Raw genomic sequence first — 19,110 nt, 5'->3', positions numbered from 1 at the left:
GTAGCCTTGAGAAATTTGCAGTGTGCATTTTTAGCTCTAAGAATAATAAAAGCCATGATTTTCAAAGCTAAAATTATAAGAAAATGGGCAAAAAGCAAATAAAAAACAAAAAATACATACAGTGCACGTGTACACGCAACTTTTTGATATGCGTGACAGGAAATATGAAAATAGAAAAGTTGAGTACAAATTCCCATTGATAATGTTTTAGAAAATCTTCAGATAGTTTGTTAAAAGGTGAGCTATAGAAAACTTGAATCTGTATTTTAGTGATAAAATGTGTACAAAGCTTCAAGTTTCTAAAGTTATATGCCACACCTATAAAGAATTTTCCTTTGGTCGTCTGCAAAGTATCAACAACAAACAGCTTGGCTTATTCCATATCCAATGAGGTCATCTGTTATTTTTACACATGACAAACGGAATAGATTGACTGGGGTATAATACAGGAAGTGAAATATGCAACCACCACTATTTAAAATCAACTATCTACAATTGTGTGCTGAAGGGCAAGAATTGTCCCATTAAAGCTGCAGCTTCGTGTCTGCCTATGAATTTTATTTGTAAGCTCTAGCTTTACATAAAAAAAATGTTTAAAACCCTGTACAAATGTGCCAGCAAGGGTGTGAGCATTTCCTCTTTCCCTTGAGGGATGTTGCAGTTCAGGTCATGGGGTCGATCCGATATAAAGCGTCGCCCGCAAAAGCCGGCGACGCCAATATTTGCGCGGATTTGGTATCACATATACGGCGTAACCTAGAAGTTACGCGCGTATATTTCTGCCGTCGCCCGCAGTTTTTTGGGCCATAGGCAGGTATACCAAACCCGCGCAGTTTGGTATCCAATATGCAGCGTAAGGACTTACGTGGCGAAAATGGAGAAAACTTACTCCATTTTCACCTCGCCACAAAAAGCAGCCGTAAGAAGCCTTACGCTGACTATTGGAGCCCCGTAACTCCCTAAACTAACTAGAAAATAAACCTAACACCTAACGCATGCGCAATGTCCATCTCCCTGTCAACCGCAATCTGCTAAAATAAACCTAACACCTAACGCATGCGCAATGTCTATCTACCTGTCAACCGCGATCCCCCCCCCCCCCCGAAATCCCTAATAAAGTTATTACCCCCTAAACCACCGCTCCCGGACCCCGCCGCCATCTACATAAACTAACCCCCTACTGTGAGCCTCTAAAACCGCCGCCATCTACCTTATCTATCCCCTAATCTGACCCCTTACACCGCCGCCACCTATATAAAAATGATTAACCCCTAATGTAAGCCCCTTACACCGCCGCCATCTCTATTAAAATGATTAACCCCTAATTTAATCTACCTACCCCGCCGCCAGCTATATTATCTATATTAACCCTAAGTATATTATAGTTAATATAGGTATTACATTATATATATTAACTATATTAACCCTAATTATATTAGGGTTAATATAGTTAATATAGTTACTATAGTATTTATATTAACTATATTAACTCTATCTAACCCTAACTAAATTTATATTAAATTAATCTAATTCATTTATAAACTAAAATGTTCCTATTTAAATCTAAATACTTACCTATAAAATAAACCCTAAGATAGCTACAATATAATTAATAATTACATTGTAGCTATGTTAGGGTTAATATTTATTTTACAGGTAAATTGTTAATTATTTTAACTAGGTATAATAGATATTAAATAGTTATTAACTATTTAATATCTACCTAGTTAAAATAATTACCCAATTACCTGTAAAATAAATCCTAACCTAAGTTACAAATACACCTACACTATCAATAAATTTAATAAACTACTAACATCTATCTAAAAATACAATTAAATTAACTAAACTAAATTACAAAAAAAAACAAACACTAAATTACAAAAAATAAAAAAAAGATTACAAGATATTTAAGCTAATTACACCTATTCTAAGCCCCCTAATAAAATAATAAACCCCCAAAATAAAAAAAATTCCCTGCCCTATTCTAAATTCAACAAATTTCAAAGCTCTTTACCTTACAAGCCCTTAAAAGGGCCTTTTGTGGGGCATGCCCCAAAGAATTCAGCTCTTTTGCATACAAGAAATACAATACCCCCCCCCCCCCATTACAACCCACCACCCACATACCCCTATTCTAAACCCACCCAAACCCCCCTTAAAAAAGCCTAACACTACCCCCCTGAAGATCTCCCTACCTTGTCTTCACCACACCGGGCCGAACTCCTGATCCGATCCGGGCGATGTCTTCCTCCAAGCGGCAAAGAAGAATTCTTCCTCCGGCGATGTCTTCCTCCAAGCGGCAAAGAAGAATTCTTCCTCCGGCGACGTCTTCCTCCAAGCGGCAGCAAAGTCTTCATTCTTCCGGCGGCATCTTCAATCTTCTTTCTTCGCTCCGCCGCCGCGGAGCATCCATCCCGGCCGACTGCTGAACTTGGAATGATGTACCTTTAAATGACGTCATCCAAGATGGCGTCCGCCGAATTCCGATTGGCTGATAGGATTCTATCAGCCAATCGGAATTAAGTTAAAAAATTCTGATTGGCTGATTGAATCAGCCAATCAGATTCAAGTTCAATCCGATTGGCTGATCCAATCAGCCAATCAGATTGAGCTTGCATTCTATTGGCTGATCGGAACAGCCAATAGAATGCGAGCTCAATCTGATTGGCTGATTGGATCAGCCAATCGGATTGAACTTGAATCTGATTGGCTGATTCAATCAGCCAATCAGATTTTTTTAACTTAATTCCGATTGGCTGATAGAATCCTATCAGCCAATCGGAATTCGGCGGACGCCATCTTGGATGACGTCATTTAAAGGTACATCATTCCAAGTTCAGCAGTCGGCCGGGATGGATGCTCCGCGGCGGCGGAGCGAAGAAAGAAGATTGAAGATGCCGCCGGAAGAATGAAGACTTTGCTGCCGCTTGGAGGAAGACATCGCCGGAGGAAGAATTCTTCTTTGCCGCTTGGAGGAAGACATCGCCCGGATCGGATCAGGAGTTCGGCCCGTTGTGGTGAAGACAAGGTAGGGAGATCTTCAGGGGGGTAGTGTTAGGCTTTTTTAAGGGGGGTTTGGGTGGGTTTAGAATAGGGGTATGTGGGTGGTGGGTTGTAATGGGGGGGGGGTATTGTATTTCTTGTATGCAAAAGAGCTGAATTCTTTGGGGCATGCCCCACAAAAGGCCCTTTTAAGGGCTGGTAAGGTAAAGAGCTTTGAAATTTGTTGAATTTAGAATAGGGCAGGGAATTTTTTTTATTTTGGGGGTTTATTATTTTATTAGGGGGCTTAGAATAGGTGTAATTAGCTTAAATATCTTGTAATCTTTTTTTTATTTTTTGTAATTTAGTGTTTGTTTGTTTTTGTAATTTAGTTTAGTTAATTTAATTGTATTTTTAGATAGATGTTAGTAGTTTATTAAATTTATTGATAGTGTAGGTGTATTTGTAACTTAGGTTAGGATTTATTTTACAGGTAATTGGGTAATTATTTTAACTAGGTAGATATTAAATAGTTAATAACTATTTAATATCTATTATACCTAGTTAAAATAATTAACAATTTACCTGTAAAATAAATATTAACCCTAACATAGCTACAATGTAATTATTAATTATATTGTAGCTATCTTAGGGTTTATTTTATAGGTAAGTATTTAGATTTAAATAGGAACATTTTAGTTTATAAATGAATTAGATTAATTTAATATAAATTTAGTTAGGGTTAGATAGAGTTAATATAGTTAATATAAATACTATAGTAACTATATTAACTATATTAACCCTAATATAATTAGGGTTAATATAGTTAATATATATAATGTAATACCTATATTAACTATAATATACTTAGGGTTAATATAGATAATATAGCTGGCGGCGGGGTAGGTAGATTAAATTAGGGGTTAATCATTTTAATAGAGATGGCGGCGGTGTAAGGGGCTTACATTAGGGGTTAATAATTTTAATATAGATGGCGGCGGTGTTAGGGGCTCACTTTAGGGGGTTATAGATATAATATAGCTGGCGGCGGGGTACGGGAGCGGCGGTTTAGGGGTTAATAACTTTATTAGGTTGCGGCGGGGTACGGGAGCGGCGGTTTAGGGGTTAATAGCATTTTTATTGTTAGGCTAGTGAGGGGGGATAGCGGATAGAGGGTTAGACAGTGCGGGCTATGTTAGGGAGGCGTGTTAGACAGTGCGGGCTATGTTAGGGAGGCGTGTTAGACAGTGCGGGTGTTTTAGACTTTAGTCAGGTTTTATAGGCGCCGGCAGTTTCTAACGTGGCGCAAGTCACTGGCGACGCCAGAAATTTGTACTTACGCAGATTTCTGGACATCGCTGGTTTGTCAGACTTACGGCACGTTAGCATCTGACGGCGACCTATATGGGATGGCTCGAGTTGCGAGCTGAAACTGCGGGCGACGCCGGTTCCCTCGCTTGCGCCGCAAACTGCGATCGATATCGGATCGCGCCCCAAGAGCCTAAGTGTAAACGGCCTCCCTTTAATAAAAATACTGTTCAGCTTTGGCAAATTGAGTTTCCGCAAAAATGGAGCTGACACGGCATCCTCTCAGCCATCATTCACATGACTATAACTCCTGGCTAATCACAAGAACTGGTCTTTCTCCAAAATATTTAATATAAAGAAACTCTGATGACATATTTCATATAAACCACAAGTATAATCAAAAAGGGTATTATCATCATGTTACGGTAATACTCTGATAAAAACGGATGTTGCATGAATCCTTCTGTCTGATTAACTCGCCAGTATGTTAATAGCTATATTCTCATATAAGGGCTATTAAAGGGACAGCATACTATAAAATTGTTTTTTTCCCTAATGTGTTTCCAATTACTATTTTTTTACCAGCTGCAGAGTATAAAATGTATGAGATTTGCTTTTTTAAGGCTTATTTGTGTATATGAATTAGCTGATTTTGTGTTTTGAAGCCACAACCTAATAAATTGGGTTGAGCTTGTAGGTATAATCAGATCTCACTACTTTATCACATTGTGTACATATACCTGCTACTTTATATTATATCTGTCCATAAACGAATTACCAATACTTGGAGAGAACAATGGAAAATGAACATTTTATTACCTTATTTCTTCTATAACCCATTGGGAGTGTAATTTCTTCTTTTGGCTGTGTTAACACAGCTTGGCCTTGCGGCCAAAAACTTTCAGGATGGGTGGGGATACCACAGGCTAAATAAACTATTTCAAATGCCAATATAAGGGTAATGAAAATACTTGTAAAACAATTTAATACACTCCAGTGGATCATTGGGAACAAATTAAAGGGGAGACTTTTTTTGGGTAAACTGTCCCTTTAAAGTAAACCATTTTGTATCATGCATATGAAAAAGGTTAACTAAAGCTATCAAATCTAGAAGCAAATTCATGTGTTTGAACAGTGGATTCCAATGTATTTATTGCTTTGTAACTGATATAGAAAATTCCCATATCTCTATTGGCAGATTAAGACACACCTCCAAAAGCAAAAAAAAAAAATTATTTAAAAATCACAGGAAACACATAAGATATGTAAAACATTTTGAAAAAAGATAATTTTTTATCAGCAAAAAGAAACAGACTTCCTTTTCCTTTAACACAGTTACCTAATTCTACTTACACTTCAGATAGTAATTTAGGAAGTTAGCCCACTGTAGCCAAGGCAAACGTGCTGAAGAGTTTGCTTGCTAAGAAAGTATAAAATCAATATATATATATATAAAATCTTTTTTTTTTTCTTTGTTCTAACAGGAGTGCTGATTGGTAAGTATGCTCAGCGCACTGTGCACGTAGCATACTTGGAAATTAGCACCAAGGTCCATGTATATGGTGCAGATGAAAATCAAAATTAAACTCTCATGCTTTAGATAGAGCATGCAATTTTAAACAACTCTAATTTGCTTTGTTCTCATGTTATCCTTTGTTGAAAATCATACGTAGGTAGGCTCAGGAGCAGCAATGTGCAACTGGGAGCCAGCTACTGATTGATGGCTGCACATATATATCCCTCTTGTCATTGTCTCACCCCATGTGTTCAGCTATCACCCAGTAATTGCTATCACCCAGTGCTTTTTCAAAAAATTATACCAATAGAATAAAGCAAATTTAATAACAGAAGTAAATTGGAAAAATGTTTTAAAAAGTGTATGCTCTATCTGAATCTTGAAAGACAAACTTTGGGTTTCATCTCCCTTTAAATTGTGTACTGGGGCTTTATAGACCCAGCACACTAGTGACTTCCATGTAGATACATTCCCTTTTCCTAAACTCTATTTTAAGGTTTAAAGAGGTCTGTTAGGATAACCTGTATATAATAAGTTCTGTGGGGGGGTTAACCAAGAAAGTCAAAAGCCACTGCATTAGGCTGATCCTAACATTCCAAGTAGAACTCCAACTGAGAAACTAACGAAAGAGAATATTCGAGGACATCAGGTTAATTCCACAACTGCCAAGAAGGCCTGAACACATTTTTTTTATGCAGCCATCCATTGTAGTTAAGGAGTTAAATGCATAAATGTCACACAGTTAATACACAAAACATTTTTTTGCCTCAAAGTGTAGATCATGGGGAAAAATACTAAAGATTAGCATACAATACTCATTCTGTAGACCTTCTATAAAAATGTTTAACAAAATGATTACAAAGATTAAAACTAGAAAACAAAATCATAATCGTAATAGTGAAAACAGCAAACAGGAAGAGCACTTGCTTATTCCCTGGGAGTGGCCTTGCAAATCCAGTGTTTCAATAGCACTAGAAATTACGTGAATGCTTGATGCAAACTCTGTTTTTCACTTTTAGCATTAACGTGCAACTCCCAAATACGCACAGTAGCTGCACATTTTATTGTATTATTAATCTGTTCTCCCCTTACAATTCAAAGCAACTGGAGTTAATTCATCCTTTTTAGTCAGTGTGGATCATGCAACAGGTTGTAGCACATCACTAAGCACAAACCCTTTTGATCCTGTTCATCCCAAAACTAAGGGAATGTAGGTGTTGAACAATTATACCAGCACAAGGTCACATGTTACAGGAGGATAGCACAGCAGTGCTGTTTAGATATCATGTTTGCAATACAATAGAAAAAAAAACTTATATTTAAAGGGGCATACAAGTGCAAAAATAAAATGCTGTAATCTGTTAGATCATGTTGTTATATCTCTATGTGCTTAGCCCTGCTTGAAACAGGGCATGTTATATCTCAACTGTCCTGCACCCTGCAAAAATGTCACAGATTGGGATGTCTGGACCGCTTCCTACCCCCAGCACCTCAGTGACCCAGTTTTAAAGGAACAGTAAAATGTTTAGTTGTGCATAATGATATAACTTTGCAATATATTTCCATTATTTATTTTGCCCTATATTCACCTAATTTAGCTCTTAAAATTTAGCAATTTCTAATTCGCAGTAGTTGAAATTTATCCTGCTTACTTTTCAAGGCTAACCCTACTACATATATGTGTCTGACTGTACCAGGTAACAACTGCAAAACTATGCATCTTATACTAACTTTATGACAGTGGCTTGCCTTGTTGTCTGTAACCTAAAGCTTAGATTGGCTACTACAAATAAGGCAAATGGTGGGTAGAGTTTGGCTATTGAAAAATAATTGCAGTAAAAAGGATGTTAATTTGTTTTAAAAACATGAAGACTTGGCTAATATGTTATATAGCAACACAACATACATGTCTTTTAAAAGTAAGGTGTTTACTGTCCCTTTAAAGGACTCCCTGAGTCACTCCCATGGGCCTCACAGACAGCGTACGCCCCTACACAACTCACCCATTACCCTGCCTTCCAGGTGTAGCCACACCCACATCATGCCCACAAGCTCTTTAACCTCCCACATCATGCAGGTATGTGTACGTAACTGGACTGTGGGATAAAACTAATGCAGAAAAGGACAATTGCCACAGTTCTCTTGGTAGCCACTAATAGGTATCTCAAGCATAAATACAAAACCATTATTTGTCAGCATTGGGGCATTATATAAAAACAAAAACACGATGCAAAGGAAAAAGGCGCTTTAATGGCACTGGGAGCATACTTAAAAGGGTATTTGCATTTGTGATTAACTAGATTTATTAAAAGGAAAGTAATACTATAAATAAAATAAAAAACCCTTAGAGAATCTCTCTAGGAAGCAGGGCCCTGTAATTCGTATGGCCCAGTCTGTCTTCCCTCTCTTGTTGTATATAACGCTACTGAATCTGTTGGTGCATTACAAATAAAGATAAAATATATATACTGTATATGCCAGTGAACAAGGGCTGAGACTTGGCCCAAAACATGTTTGGCATTGTGTTCTAACCGAGTTATAGGCCTGTAACTTGTATCCTCATTTTGTTATGCTTCTTCTAATTTTTTATGTTTTTTGAATAAAGATTTATTTCTATTTTTTAAAATATTAATTTACATTTTTTGGTCTGGAGATGCAGTTTTTTTGTTTTTTTTTTAATCTCACTTTATTCCAGCATGTAACAAGAAAATTTAGGAAGTTCACATTTACATTCTCTGTGCATCTTGCAGGATGTCTTAGTATAATCAGGAAAAAAAATAAAAAAACATAATTTATGCTTACCTGATAAATTTATTTCTCTTGTAGTGTATCCAGTCCACGGATCATCCATTACTTATGGGATATTCTCCTTCCCAACAGGAAGTTGCAAGAGGATCACCCACAGCAGAGCTGCTATATAGCTCCTCCCCTAACTGTCATATCCAGTCATTCGACCGAAAACAAACAGAGAAAGGAGAAACCATAGGGTGCAGTGGTGACTGTAGTTTAATTAAAATTTAGACCTGCCTTAAAAGGACAGGGCGGGCCGTGGACTGGATACACTACAAGAGAAATAAATTTATCAGGTAAGCATAAATTATGTTTTCTCTTGTTAAGTGTATCCAGTCCACGGATCATCCATTACTTATGGGATACCAATACCAAAGCTAAAGTACACGGATGATGGGAGGGACAAGGCAGGATTAAGCGGAAGGAACCACTGCCTGAAGAACCTTTCTCCCAAAAACAGCCTCCGAAGAAGCAAAAGTATCAAATTTGTAAAATTTGGAAAAAGTGTGAAGCGAAGACCAAGTCGCGGCCTTGCAAACCTGTTCAACAGAGGCCTCATTTTTAAAGGCCCAGGTGGAAGCCACAGCTCTAGTAGAATGAGCTGTAATCCTTTCAGGGGGCTGCTGTCCAGCAGTCTCATAGGCTAGGTGTATTATGCTCCGAAGCCAAAAGGAAAGAGAGGTTGCCGAAGCTTTTTGACCTCTCCTCTGTCCAGAGTAAACGACAAACAGGGTAGATGTTTGACGAAAATCTTTAGTAGCTTGTAAGTAAAACTTCAAGGCACGGACTACGTCCAGATTATGTAAAATACGTTCCTTCTTTGAAGAAGGATTAGGACACAATGATGGAACAACAATCTCTTGATTGATATTCTTGTTAGAAACCACCTTAGGTAAAAACCCAGGTTTGGTACGTAGGACTACCTTATCTGCATGAAAAATCAGATAAGGAGAATCATATTGTAAGGCAGATAGCTCAGAGACTCTCCGAGCCGAGGAAATAGCCATCAAAAACAGAACTTTCCAAGATAAAAGTTTAATATCAATGGAATGAAGGGGTTCAAACGGAACTCCTTGAAGAACTTTAAGAACCAAGTTTAAGCTCCACGGGGGAGCAACAGGTTTAAAAACAGGCTGAATTCTAACCAAAGCCTGGCAAAATGCCTGGACGTCTGGAACCTCTGCCAGACGCTTGTGCAAAAGAATAGACAGAGCAGAAATCTGTCCCTTTAAGGAACTAGCTGATAATCCTTTGTCCAAGCCCTCTTGGAGAAAAGACAATAATCTAGGAATCCTAACCTTACTCCATGAGTAATTCTTGGATTCACACCAATAAAGATATTTACTCCATATCTTGTGGTAGATTTTCCTGGTAACAGGCTTTCGTGCCTGTATTAAAGTATCAAATGACTGACTCGGAGAAGCCACGCTTTGATAGAATCAAGCATTCAATCTCCATGCAGTCAGTCTCAGAGAAATTAGATTTGGATGATTGAAAGGACCTTGTATCAGAAGGTCCTGTCTTAGAGGCAGAGTCCATGGTGGAAAGGATGACATATCCACTAGGTCTGCATACCAAGTCCTGCGTGGCCACGCAGGTGCTATCAGAATCACAGATGCTCTCTCCTGTTTGATTTTGGCAATCAGTCGAGGGAGCAGAGGAAATGGTGGAAACACATAAGCCAGGTTGAAGAACCAAGGCGCTGCTAGAGCATCTATCAGCGTCGCTTCTGGGTCCCTGGACCTGGATCCGTAACAAGGAAGCTTGGCGTTCTGGCGAGACGCCATGAGATCCAACTCTGGTTTGCCCCAACGATGAATCAACTGAGCAAACACCTCCGGATGGAGTTCCCACTCCCCCGGATGGAAAGTCTGACGACTTAGAAAATCCGCCTCCCAGTTCTCCTGGGATATGGATTGCTGACAGGTGGCAAGAGTGGTACTCTGCCCAGCGAATTATTTTTGAGACTTCTAACATCGCTAGGGAACTCCTGGTTCCCCCTTGATGGTTGATGTAAGCCACAGTCGTGATGTTGTCCGACTGAAATCTGATGAACCTCAGAGTTGCTAACTGAGGCCAAGCCAGAAGAGCATTGAATATCGCTCTTAACTCCAGAATATTTATTGGAAGGAGTTTCTCCTCCTGAGTCCACGATCCCTGTGCCTTCAGGGAATTCCAGACTGCACCCCAACCTAGAAGGCTGGCATCTGTTGTTACAATTGTCCAATCTGGCCTGCGAAAGGTCATACCCTTGGACAGGTGTAACCGAGACAACCACCAGAGAAGAGAATCTCTGGTCTCTTGATCCAGATTTAGCAGAGGGGACAAATCTGTGTAATCCCCATTCCACTGACTCAGCATGCATAATTGCAGCGGTCTGAGATGAAGGCGCGCAAATGGCACTATGTCCATTGCCGCTACCATTAAGCCGATTACCTCCATACACTGAGCTACCGAAGGGCGCGGAATGGAGTGAAGAACACGGCAAGCATTTAGAGGTTTTGATAACCTGGACTCCGTCAGGTAAATTTTCATTTCTACAGAATCTATAAGAGTCCCTAAGAAGGAGACTCTTGTGAGTGGGGATAGAGAACTCTTTTCCTCGTTCACTTTCCACCCGTGCGACCTCAGAAATGCCAGAACTATCTCTGTATGAGACTTGGCAACTTGAAAGTTTGACGCCTGTATCAGGATGTCGTCTAGATACGGAGCCACCGCTATGCCTCGCGGTCTTAGAACCGCCAGAAGTGAGCCCAGAACCTTTGTAAAGATTCTCGGGGCTGTAGCCAACCCGAAGGGAAGAGCTACAAATTGGTAATGCCTGTCTAGAAAGGCAAACCTTAGAAACCGATGATGATCTTTGTGAATCGGTATGTGAAGGTAGGCATCCTTTAAGTCCACTGTGGTCATGTACTGACCTTCTTGGATCATGGGTAAGATGGTCCGAATAGTTTCCATTTTGAAAGATGGAACTCTGAGGAATTTGTTTAAGATCTTTAGATCCAAAATTGGTCTGAAGGTTCCCTCTTTTTGGGGAACCACAAACAGATTTGAATAAAAACCCTGTCCTTGTTCCGTCCGCGGAACTGGATGGATCACTCCCATAACTAGGAGGTCTTGCACACAGCGTAGGAATGCCTCTTTCTTTATCTGATTTGCAGATAGCCTTGAAAGATGAAATCTCCCTTGTGGAGGGGAAGCTTTGAAGTCCAGAAGATATCCCTGAAATATGATCTCCAACGCCCAGGGATCCTGAACATCTCTTGCCCACGTCTGGGCGAAGAGAGAAAGTCTGCCCCCTACTAGATCCGTCGCCGGATAGGGGGCCGTTCCTTCATGCTGTCTTAGAGGCAGCAGCAGGCTTTCTGGCCTGCTTGCCTTTGTTCCAGGACTGGTTAGGTTTCCAGGCCTGCTTAGATTAAGCAAAAGTTACCTCTTGTTTTGAAGCGGAGGAAGTTGATGCTGCACCTGCCTTGAAATTTCGAAAGGCACGAAAATTAGACTGTTTGGCCTTTGCTTTGGCCCTGTCCTGAGGAAGGGTGTGACCAGGCCCGAATAAGATCTGCCCCTTGAAAGGAATGTTGAGTAATTTAGACTTCGAAGTCACGTCAGCTGACCAGGATTTAAGCCATAGCGCCCTACGCGCTTGGATGGCGAATCCGGAATTCTTAGCCGTTAGTTTAGTCAAATGAACAATGGCATCAGAAACAAATGAGTTAGCTAGCTTAAGTGTTCTAAGCTTGTCAATAATTTCAGTCAATGGGTCTGTATGGATGGCCTCTTCCAGGGCCTCAAACCAGAATGCCGCCGCGGCCGTGACAGGCGCAATGCATGCAAGGGGCTGTAAAATAAAACCTTGTTGAATAAACATTTTCTTAAGGTAACCCTCCAATTTTTTATCCATTGGATCTGAAAAAGCACAACTGTCCTCAACCGGGATAGTTGTACGCTTTGCTAAAGTAGAAACTGCTCCCTCCACCTTAGGGACCGTCTGCCATAAGTCCCGTGTAGTGGCGTCTATTGGAAACATTTTTCTAAATATAGGAGGTGGGGAAAAAGGCACACCCGGTCTATCCCATTCCTTGCTAATAATTTCTGTAAGCCTTTTAGGTATAGGAAAAACATCAGTACACACCGGTACCGCATAGTATTTATCCAGCCTACACAATTTCTCTGGTACTGCAACTGTGTTACAGTCATTCAGAGCAGCTAATACCTCCCCAAGCAACACACGGAGGTTCTCAAGCTTAAATTTAAAATTAGAAATCTCTGAATCAGGTTTCCCCGAATCAGAGATGTCACCCACAGACTGAAGCTCTCCGTCCTCATGATCTGCATATTGTGACGCAGTATCAGACATGGCCCTTACAGCATCTGCGCGCTCTGTATTTCTCCTAACCCCAGAGCAATCGCGCTTGCCTCTTAATTCAAGCAACCTGGATAATACCTCTGACAGGGTATTATTCATGATTGCAGCCATGTCCTGCAAGGTAATCGCTATGGGCGTCCCTGATGTAATTGGCGCCATATTAGCGTGCATCCCCTGAGCGGGAGGCGAAGGGTCTGACACGTGGGGAGAGTTAGTCGGCATAACTTCCCCCTCGTCAGAATCTTCTGGTGATATTTCTTTTATAGTTAAAGACTGATCTTTACTGTTTAAGGTGAAATCAATACATTTAGTACACATTCTCCTATGGGGCTCCACCATGGCTTTCAAACATAATGAACAAGTAGTTTCCTCTGTGTCAGACATGTTTAAACACACTAGCAATGAGACTAGCAAGCTTGGAAAACACTTTAAACAAGTTTACAAGCAATATAAAAAACGTTACTGCACCTTTAAGAAACACAAATTTTGTCAAAATTTGAAATAACAGTGAAAAAAGGCAGTTACACTAACGAAATTTTTACAGTGTATGTAACAAGATAGCAGAGCATTGCACCCACTTGCAAATGGATGATTAACCCCTTAATACCCAAAACGGAATAATAAAAAAAAAACGTTTTTGTCTTTTAAACAGTCACAACAGCTGCCCCTTTGAAGCCTTTTGAGCCCTCCAGAGATGTCCTGGATCATGCAGGAAGAAGCTGGATGTCTGTGTCTGTAATTTTTGCTGTGCAAAAAAAACTGGCAAAATAGGCCCCTCCCACTCATATTACAACAGTGGAAAGTCTAAGGAAACTGTTTCTAGGCAAAATTCAAGCCAGCCATGTGGAAAAAAACTAGGCCCCAATAAGTTTTATCACCAAATACATATAAAAACGATTAAACATGCATCTCTATTAATAAGCCTGATACCAGTAGCTCTCACTGCATTTAAGGCTTTACTTACATTAGTTCAGTATCAGCAGCATTTTCTAGCAAATTCTATCCCTAGAAAAATATTAACTGCACATACCTTATTTCAGGAAAACCTGCACGCCATTCTAAAGTTACCTCACTCCTCAGAATATGTGAGAACAGCCATGGATCTTAGTTACTTCTGCTAAGATCATAGAAAACGCAGGCAGATTCTTCTTCTAAATACTGCCTGAGATAAACAGTACACTCCGGCACCATTTAAAAATAACAAACTTTTGATTGAAGAATAAACTAAGTATAAAACACCACACTCCTCTTACGACCTCCATCTTGGTTGAGGCTTGCAAGAGAATGACTGGGTATGACAGTTAGGGGAGGAGCTATATAGCAGCTCTGCTGTGGGTGATCCTCTTGCAACTTCCTGTTGGGAAGGAGAATATCCCATAAGTAATGGATGATCCGTGGACTGGATACACTTAACAAGAGAAATAAAAGAATATATATCCGTTACATGAGTAATAGACTACATGGAGATGCAGACTTTAATTATTTTTTCTGTCGGTTGGGTGGTACAGCCAATCAGATACTGTACCACCTGTACCAGTTTAGTATGTATTTATGTTGTACAAGTTATAGTAGAAAGAGGGACTCATTGGTTGTACTGCCATCCAGAATAAGATTAAAGAAATAATGCAGTTTGTGACCATCAACCAGGTATGAATGCATCTAAAAGAGAGTGCTAAAATACAGTTGAAAAGGACACAAAAAGTTTATTTTCATTTCTATTATCTTGCTACAGCATAACATCAGCCAAATGTTAACATTTTCTAAAGAACGCATTAATCTAAAGACCCCAATTCCCTCCTCCTGGTGCCTGGCATCTCTTGGTACTGTGGGTTAAGGACTTGCAAGGAGGGGCTAGGTGGTCGTATTTTACAAGGAAGTGGGTTTGTGACAAGACAAAGGAAGATTCAGGGATATAATTGAATATACAGAAACATATTGGCAGAACTTCCCTGGGACATCATATGAGAAAACATCTGAAGTAAGTTCCCACAAACCTATTGGAAGCGTAGTAATACGTGCAAAGTGTAGGTATTGGGGCCGATTTATCAGGCTCCGTATGGAGCTTGATGCCCCATGTTTCCGGTGAGCCCCTCTTTCTACCCTAACTTGTTTCCGTTGAGTCCCTCTTTCTACTATAACTTTTCTAAAGACCGCTGCTGCATAACTTGTCTGCCTGCTCTGAGGCCGCGGACAGAAATCAACATGATCGAATGTGATCGGGTTGGTTGACACCCCCTGCTAGCAGCCGATTGGCCGGGAATCTGCAGGGGGAAGCATTGCACCAGCAGTTCATGAGAACTTCTGGTGCAATGATAAATGCCGACAGCATATGCTTAAAGTGAATGTAAATTTTCTGATAGTTGGTATTCACTATTAATTCACAAACACTTCTTTAGTTAAACCGCCATATTTTTTTTTTATAAATGTTTTTGTTTATATAATATTTTATATTATAACTTAGCTCCGTTTTTGCGAGCAACTCCTCCCATCCTCTACTACCTTGTTTTCTAGTCCCTGGCGTAAAGAGCGGTCCCGCCCGCTCTATTATGTATCTTAAAAGCATGGAGCACTCAATTTGCGCATGTGTGTCTACTCGCGTCCCCGTGAAGTACTCAATTTGCGCATGCGTGTCTACATCGTTAGTAGATATGCGCATGCATTACAGAATGAAGACGCTATTATTCTTGAAAATTAGTGATTATCTGTGTAGCTCATGCGTGTGTCGTGGATGCGCTTTGGATCCGAATAGCTCTTGGAGTTAAAAACGCATGCGCAGAAGCATCGCGTGACGTTGCAGTAAAGGGGCTAAATGCCACGGGGTGCAACTGCGGATTAGAAGACTGCACAGTCAATTACTTGTGAATTGAGGGACAAAATGGCGGGCGGAGGAATCACGGCTAATAATATTTGGTAAATAGATTGATTTTGTGAATTAGGATGCGATATAAAAAAAATCATGAATTAAAGTCCTATTTATTTTAGTAGATGCATAATATGACGAAGAGTGATAGTCTTCACTTTACATTCACTTTAAATGTACTCCATTGTGTTTAGTTTATGTCCCATTTTATTTTCAAGAGCTGTATCTTTGCATTTAATCTTGTTCTTTTGTATGTCTTCTGTTTTTGTAATTTTGCACTGTGTAACCTGTATTTGTTATTAAAAATATAAATAATCTAATTTTGTCTTTGGGCAATAATATCTGAATTCACACTCTGTAGAGATAAGGTTAAAGTCATGTTACTTAATTGTTAGTCGTGTGAGTTATTGGGTTCCCAAGACACCCTTATTAAAAACTCTTGGTGGTGGCATTATTGTTAATCTGGAGTGGGGTAGGCAGGATTTGGGGGTTAATTTGGTGTCCCTTTAGGTACTTGTAGAGGTATAGTTGTAAGGGAACCAAAGGCTGAGTGCTATTAAACCCTTCATGCCTATACTCTCCCCATAGTCACGGCTGGGCTAATAGTCTGAGCCGTCACACTTTAATAGCAAAACATCCATTATTTTGTAGTTTGTCATTGGATAACCTCTGCGGAAGCCAATTAGCGACAAAGGGTTAGGAACCTGAAATATGCCGTTTTCAGAATCAGAAAACCCACAATTTTCAGACATAAATAACATGAAATGTGTGTGCGTGGGGGGATAAATATATATATTTTATTATTACTATCAAGGTGTTTACAGTGTCTTAAACTTAAAAAAAAATAATATCTATATGCTGCAACGTTTAAAACAGCACATACTTTATAGGTTTACCGTCTTTTGAAGCTTACATTGTCACTTGATTTTAATATGATGGAAATAAACTTAACAGTTCCTCTTTATATCAGATCATTATAGGATCACTCTTACCTTTTTGCTTCCTCCAAATGACACAGGTACTCGTAAGCTACATTTTGACGCCTTCTCTCGTCCATCTCCTCTGCCGTGATCCTCTCATCATCAAGAACAGCTGCAAAACAAACAAAGGATAATGTTGCTGCTGCAGTGTATGGCCATTGTTTGGTAGATAATCTTTATTTTGATTTGCATATACCCATAATATTCAGCAAACTTCCTATACATAAATTCTGTCTACCACTTCTCTACTTCTGATAACAAAACAAATGGATGCAGATAATATTTATTTGTACAGGGAATGAACAAAAGGATCGGATGGGAAAATAGTAAAAGTTTGGAATTTAAATAAATTATAGTTAAAAGGGTTAGTGAACTGTAACATTTTCTCCCCTTTACTGTGTTCCTAATGATCCATTTTACCTTTTGGTGTGTATTAAATTGTTAACAAATAGCTAATTTGCCTTTGTTTTGTCTAGTAAATCAACTGCATTTGCCTCTTAAAACCGCCATCTACAATAAAAATGTAAACACTGCAGTTTTGGTTATAGAAAAGCTATGAAGTTTACATTTTTATCCCCTTGTGTGTGTTCCCAATTATGCATTTTACCTGCTGGTGTGAATTAAATTCATCACAAAAAGATCATTTAACTTGATTTTGCTTTTTGAAATAGCTGTGTTTGCCCATTGAAACCACCATGAATATATTTGCATTATCTGTAGAAAAGCTATGTAAACAGGATATAGCATACATTTTCTCCTGATGGGGTGGGAAAAAAAGAGAAATATTTGTATCAGAAATAGCTGTTTTTGCTTATTAACACACCACCCCAGCCTTAATTAGCTTTTTACTACCCAACAATTAGGCTTTCTACAAAGAAAAAGATAACATGAGTAGGTCTGTTCTGTCTGTAGGGTCAGACCATTTAAATGGGCATGTCCTTGTAATCAATAGTTTTAATTAGCAAACCAGCTATTTCAAATACAAATAAAAATGAAGGGACAGTTTCCCATACATTTAATATTCTGCAATAAGTATAACAAGTTATTTGAAACACGTCAAGTAGAAATAAATGTTACAGTACAGCGTCCCTTTAAGCTGCTGTTTCTCTGCTGCAATGAAGACATTCCCCATAGAAAATAGGGACACAAGGATTTTCTTTAACTTTTCACACAAGGATTTTCATTCTGAATGACCCATGAACACAACATATCAGACCAAAAAAATTTCTAGTGATGAACAATTTGTCCAAAATCTTTTTTGTTTGCTTGTTTTGCCTGTGTACATTTCTATTGAGTAAATTGTCCGTCTAAACACAGGACATGATAAACATTCAGTACTACAATTAAGAGAGAAACAGGCCTTCAGAAGTGATTTAATACAGACAGGAACTGTAGAATTTGTTTTAAAACCTTTACATTAAACTTGTATTATGACAGGAAGTGGGAAAGCATGTGTTATATGTAATCCAGAACAACTCAGACTTCACACATTATCATCAGCACCCCTGTCAATATGGAGGATTTTCCCACAGTCCCTGCAAGAAGACATCACCAGTTCTCTGCCCCAGAAACCAGCAGGCTTCAGACAGACAAACAACATCCTTTTACACCATACAGCTGTAACAACATCTAGAATCCATCATTGCATTTATCTCTTTAAATAATTACAATTCTGTAATGCAAAGATACATAGTAAAATGTTACCCAGGGCCTGCAAAAATACCAGAAGCCAATGAGACATAGCTCATAAAACTCCTGGCTCATAACTTTGTGTTTTCTTTCTTTTAAAGACATAAAAACACAGTTGCCGGTCTTCTACGAATGTGTCTAAAATTTTATATAAATTTGTCAATCCCTGATTCACTAAATCTGCAATTCCAGTGTTTAGTGTTAAAGGGACAGTACAGTCAAATTAAACTATTATGATTCAGATAGAACATGCAATTTTAAAACAACTTTACAATGTATTTTATTATCTATTGTGTTTTGTTCACCTTGGTATCCTTTGTTGAAACGTATACCCAGGTAGGCTAAAAACTGCAACATGCTCCTAGGAGCTATTGGGTGTTTGGTAGCAGCACGTACATGTCTCTTGTCATTGAATCACCCAATGTGTTCACCTACTGTAGTATGTGCTCCTTCAACAAAGGATACCAAGAGAATGAAGCAAATTTTATAATAGACGTAAATTGGAAATTTTTTAAAAATGTATGTTCTGTCTGAATCATGAAAGAAAAGAAAATGTTTCCTATCCCTCTAAATACTGCTACTGGTTTATAAATAAAACATTAATTATTCAATA

The 19,110-nt window shown here is 39.0% G+C and overlaps 1 protein-coding gene across 1 annotated transcript in view; it reads right to left on the bottom strand.

Moving 5' to 3' along the window:
• The window catches only part of IQGAP1 (IQ motif containing GTPase activating protein 1), a 274,725-nt gene that overhangs the window by 217,121 nt on the left and 38,494 nt on the right, over window positions 1-19,110 (bottom strand). The window contains exon 2 of the mRNA XM_053717739.1: window positions 16,821-16,920. Within this exon, the coding sequence (XP_053573714.1) occupies window positions 16,821-16,920 (100 nt within the window). The remainder of the gene's footprint in view (window positions 1-16,820; window positions 16,921-19,110) is intronic.

This window comes from Bombina bombina, chromosome 6 (genome assembly GCF_027579735.1).
Source record: "Bombina bombina isolate aBomBom1 chromosome 6, aBomBom1.pri, whole genome shotgun sequence".
Taxonomy (NCBI): domain Eukaryota; kingdom Metazoa; phylum Chordata; class Amphibia; order Anura; family Bombinatoridae; genus Bombina; species Bombina bombina.
This window is presented reverse-complemented; position numbering and strand designations above follow the sequence as displayed.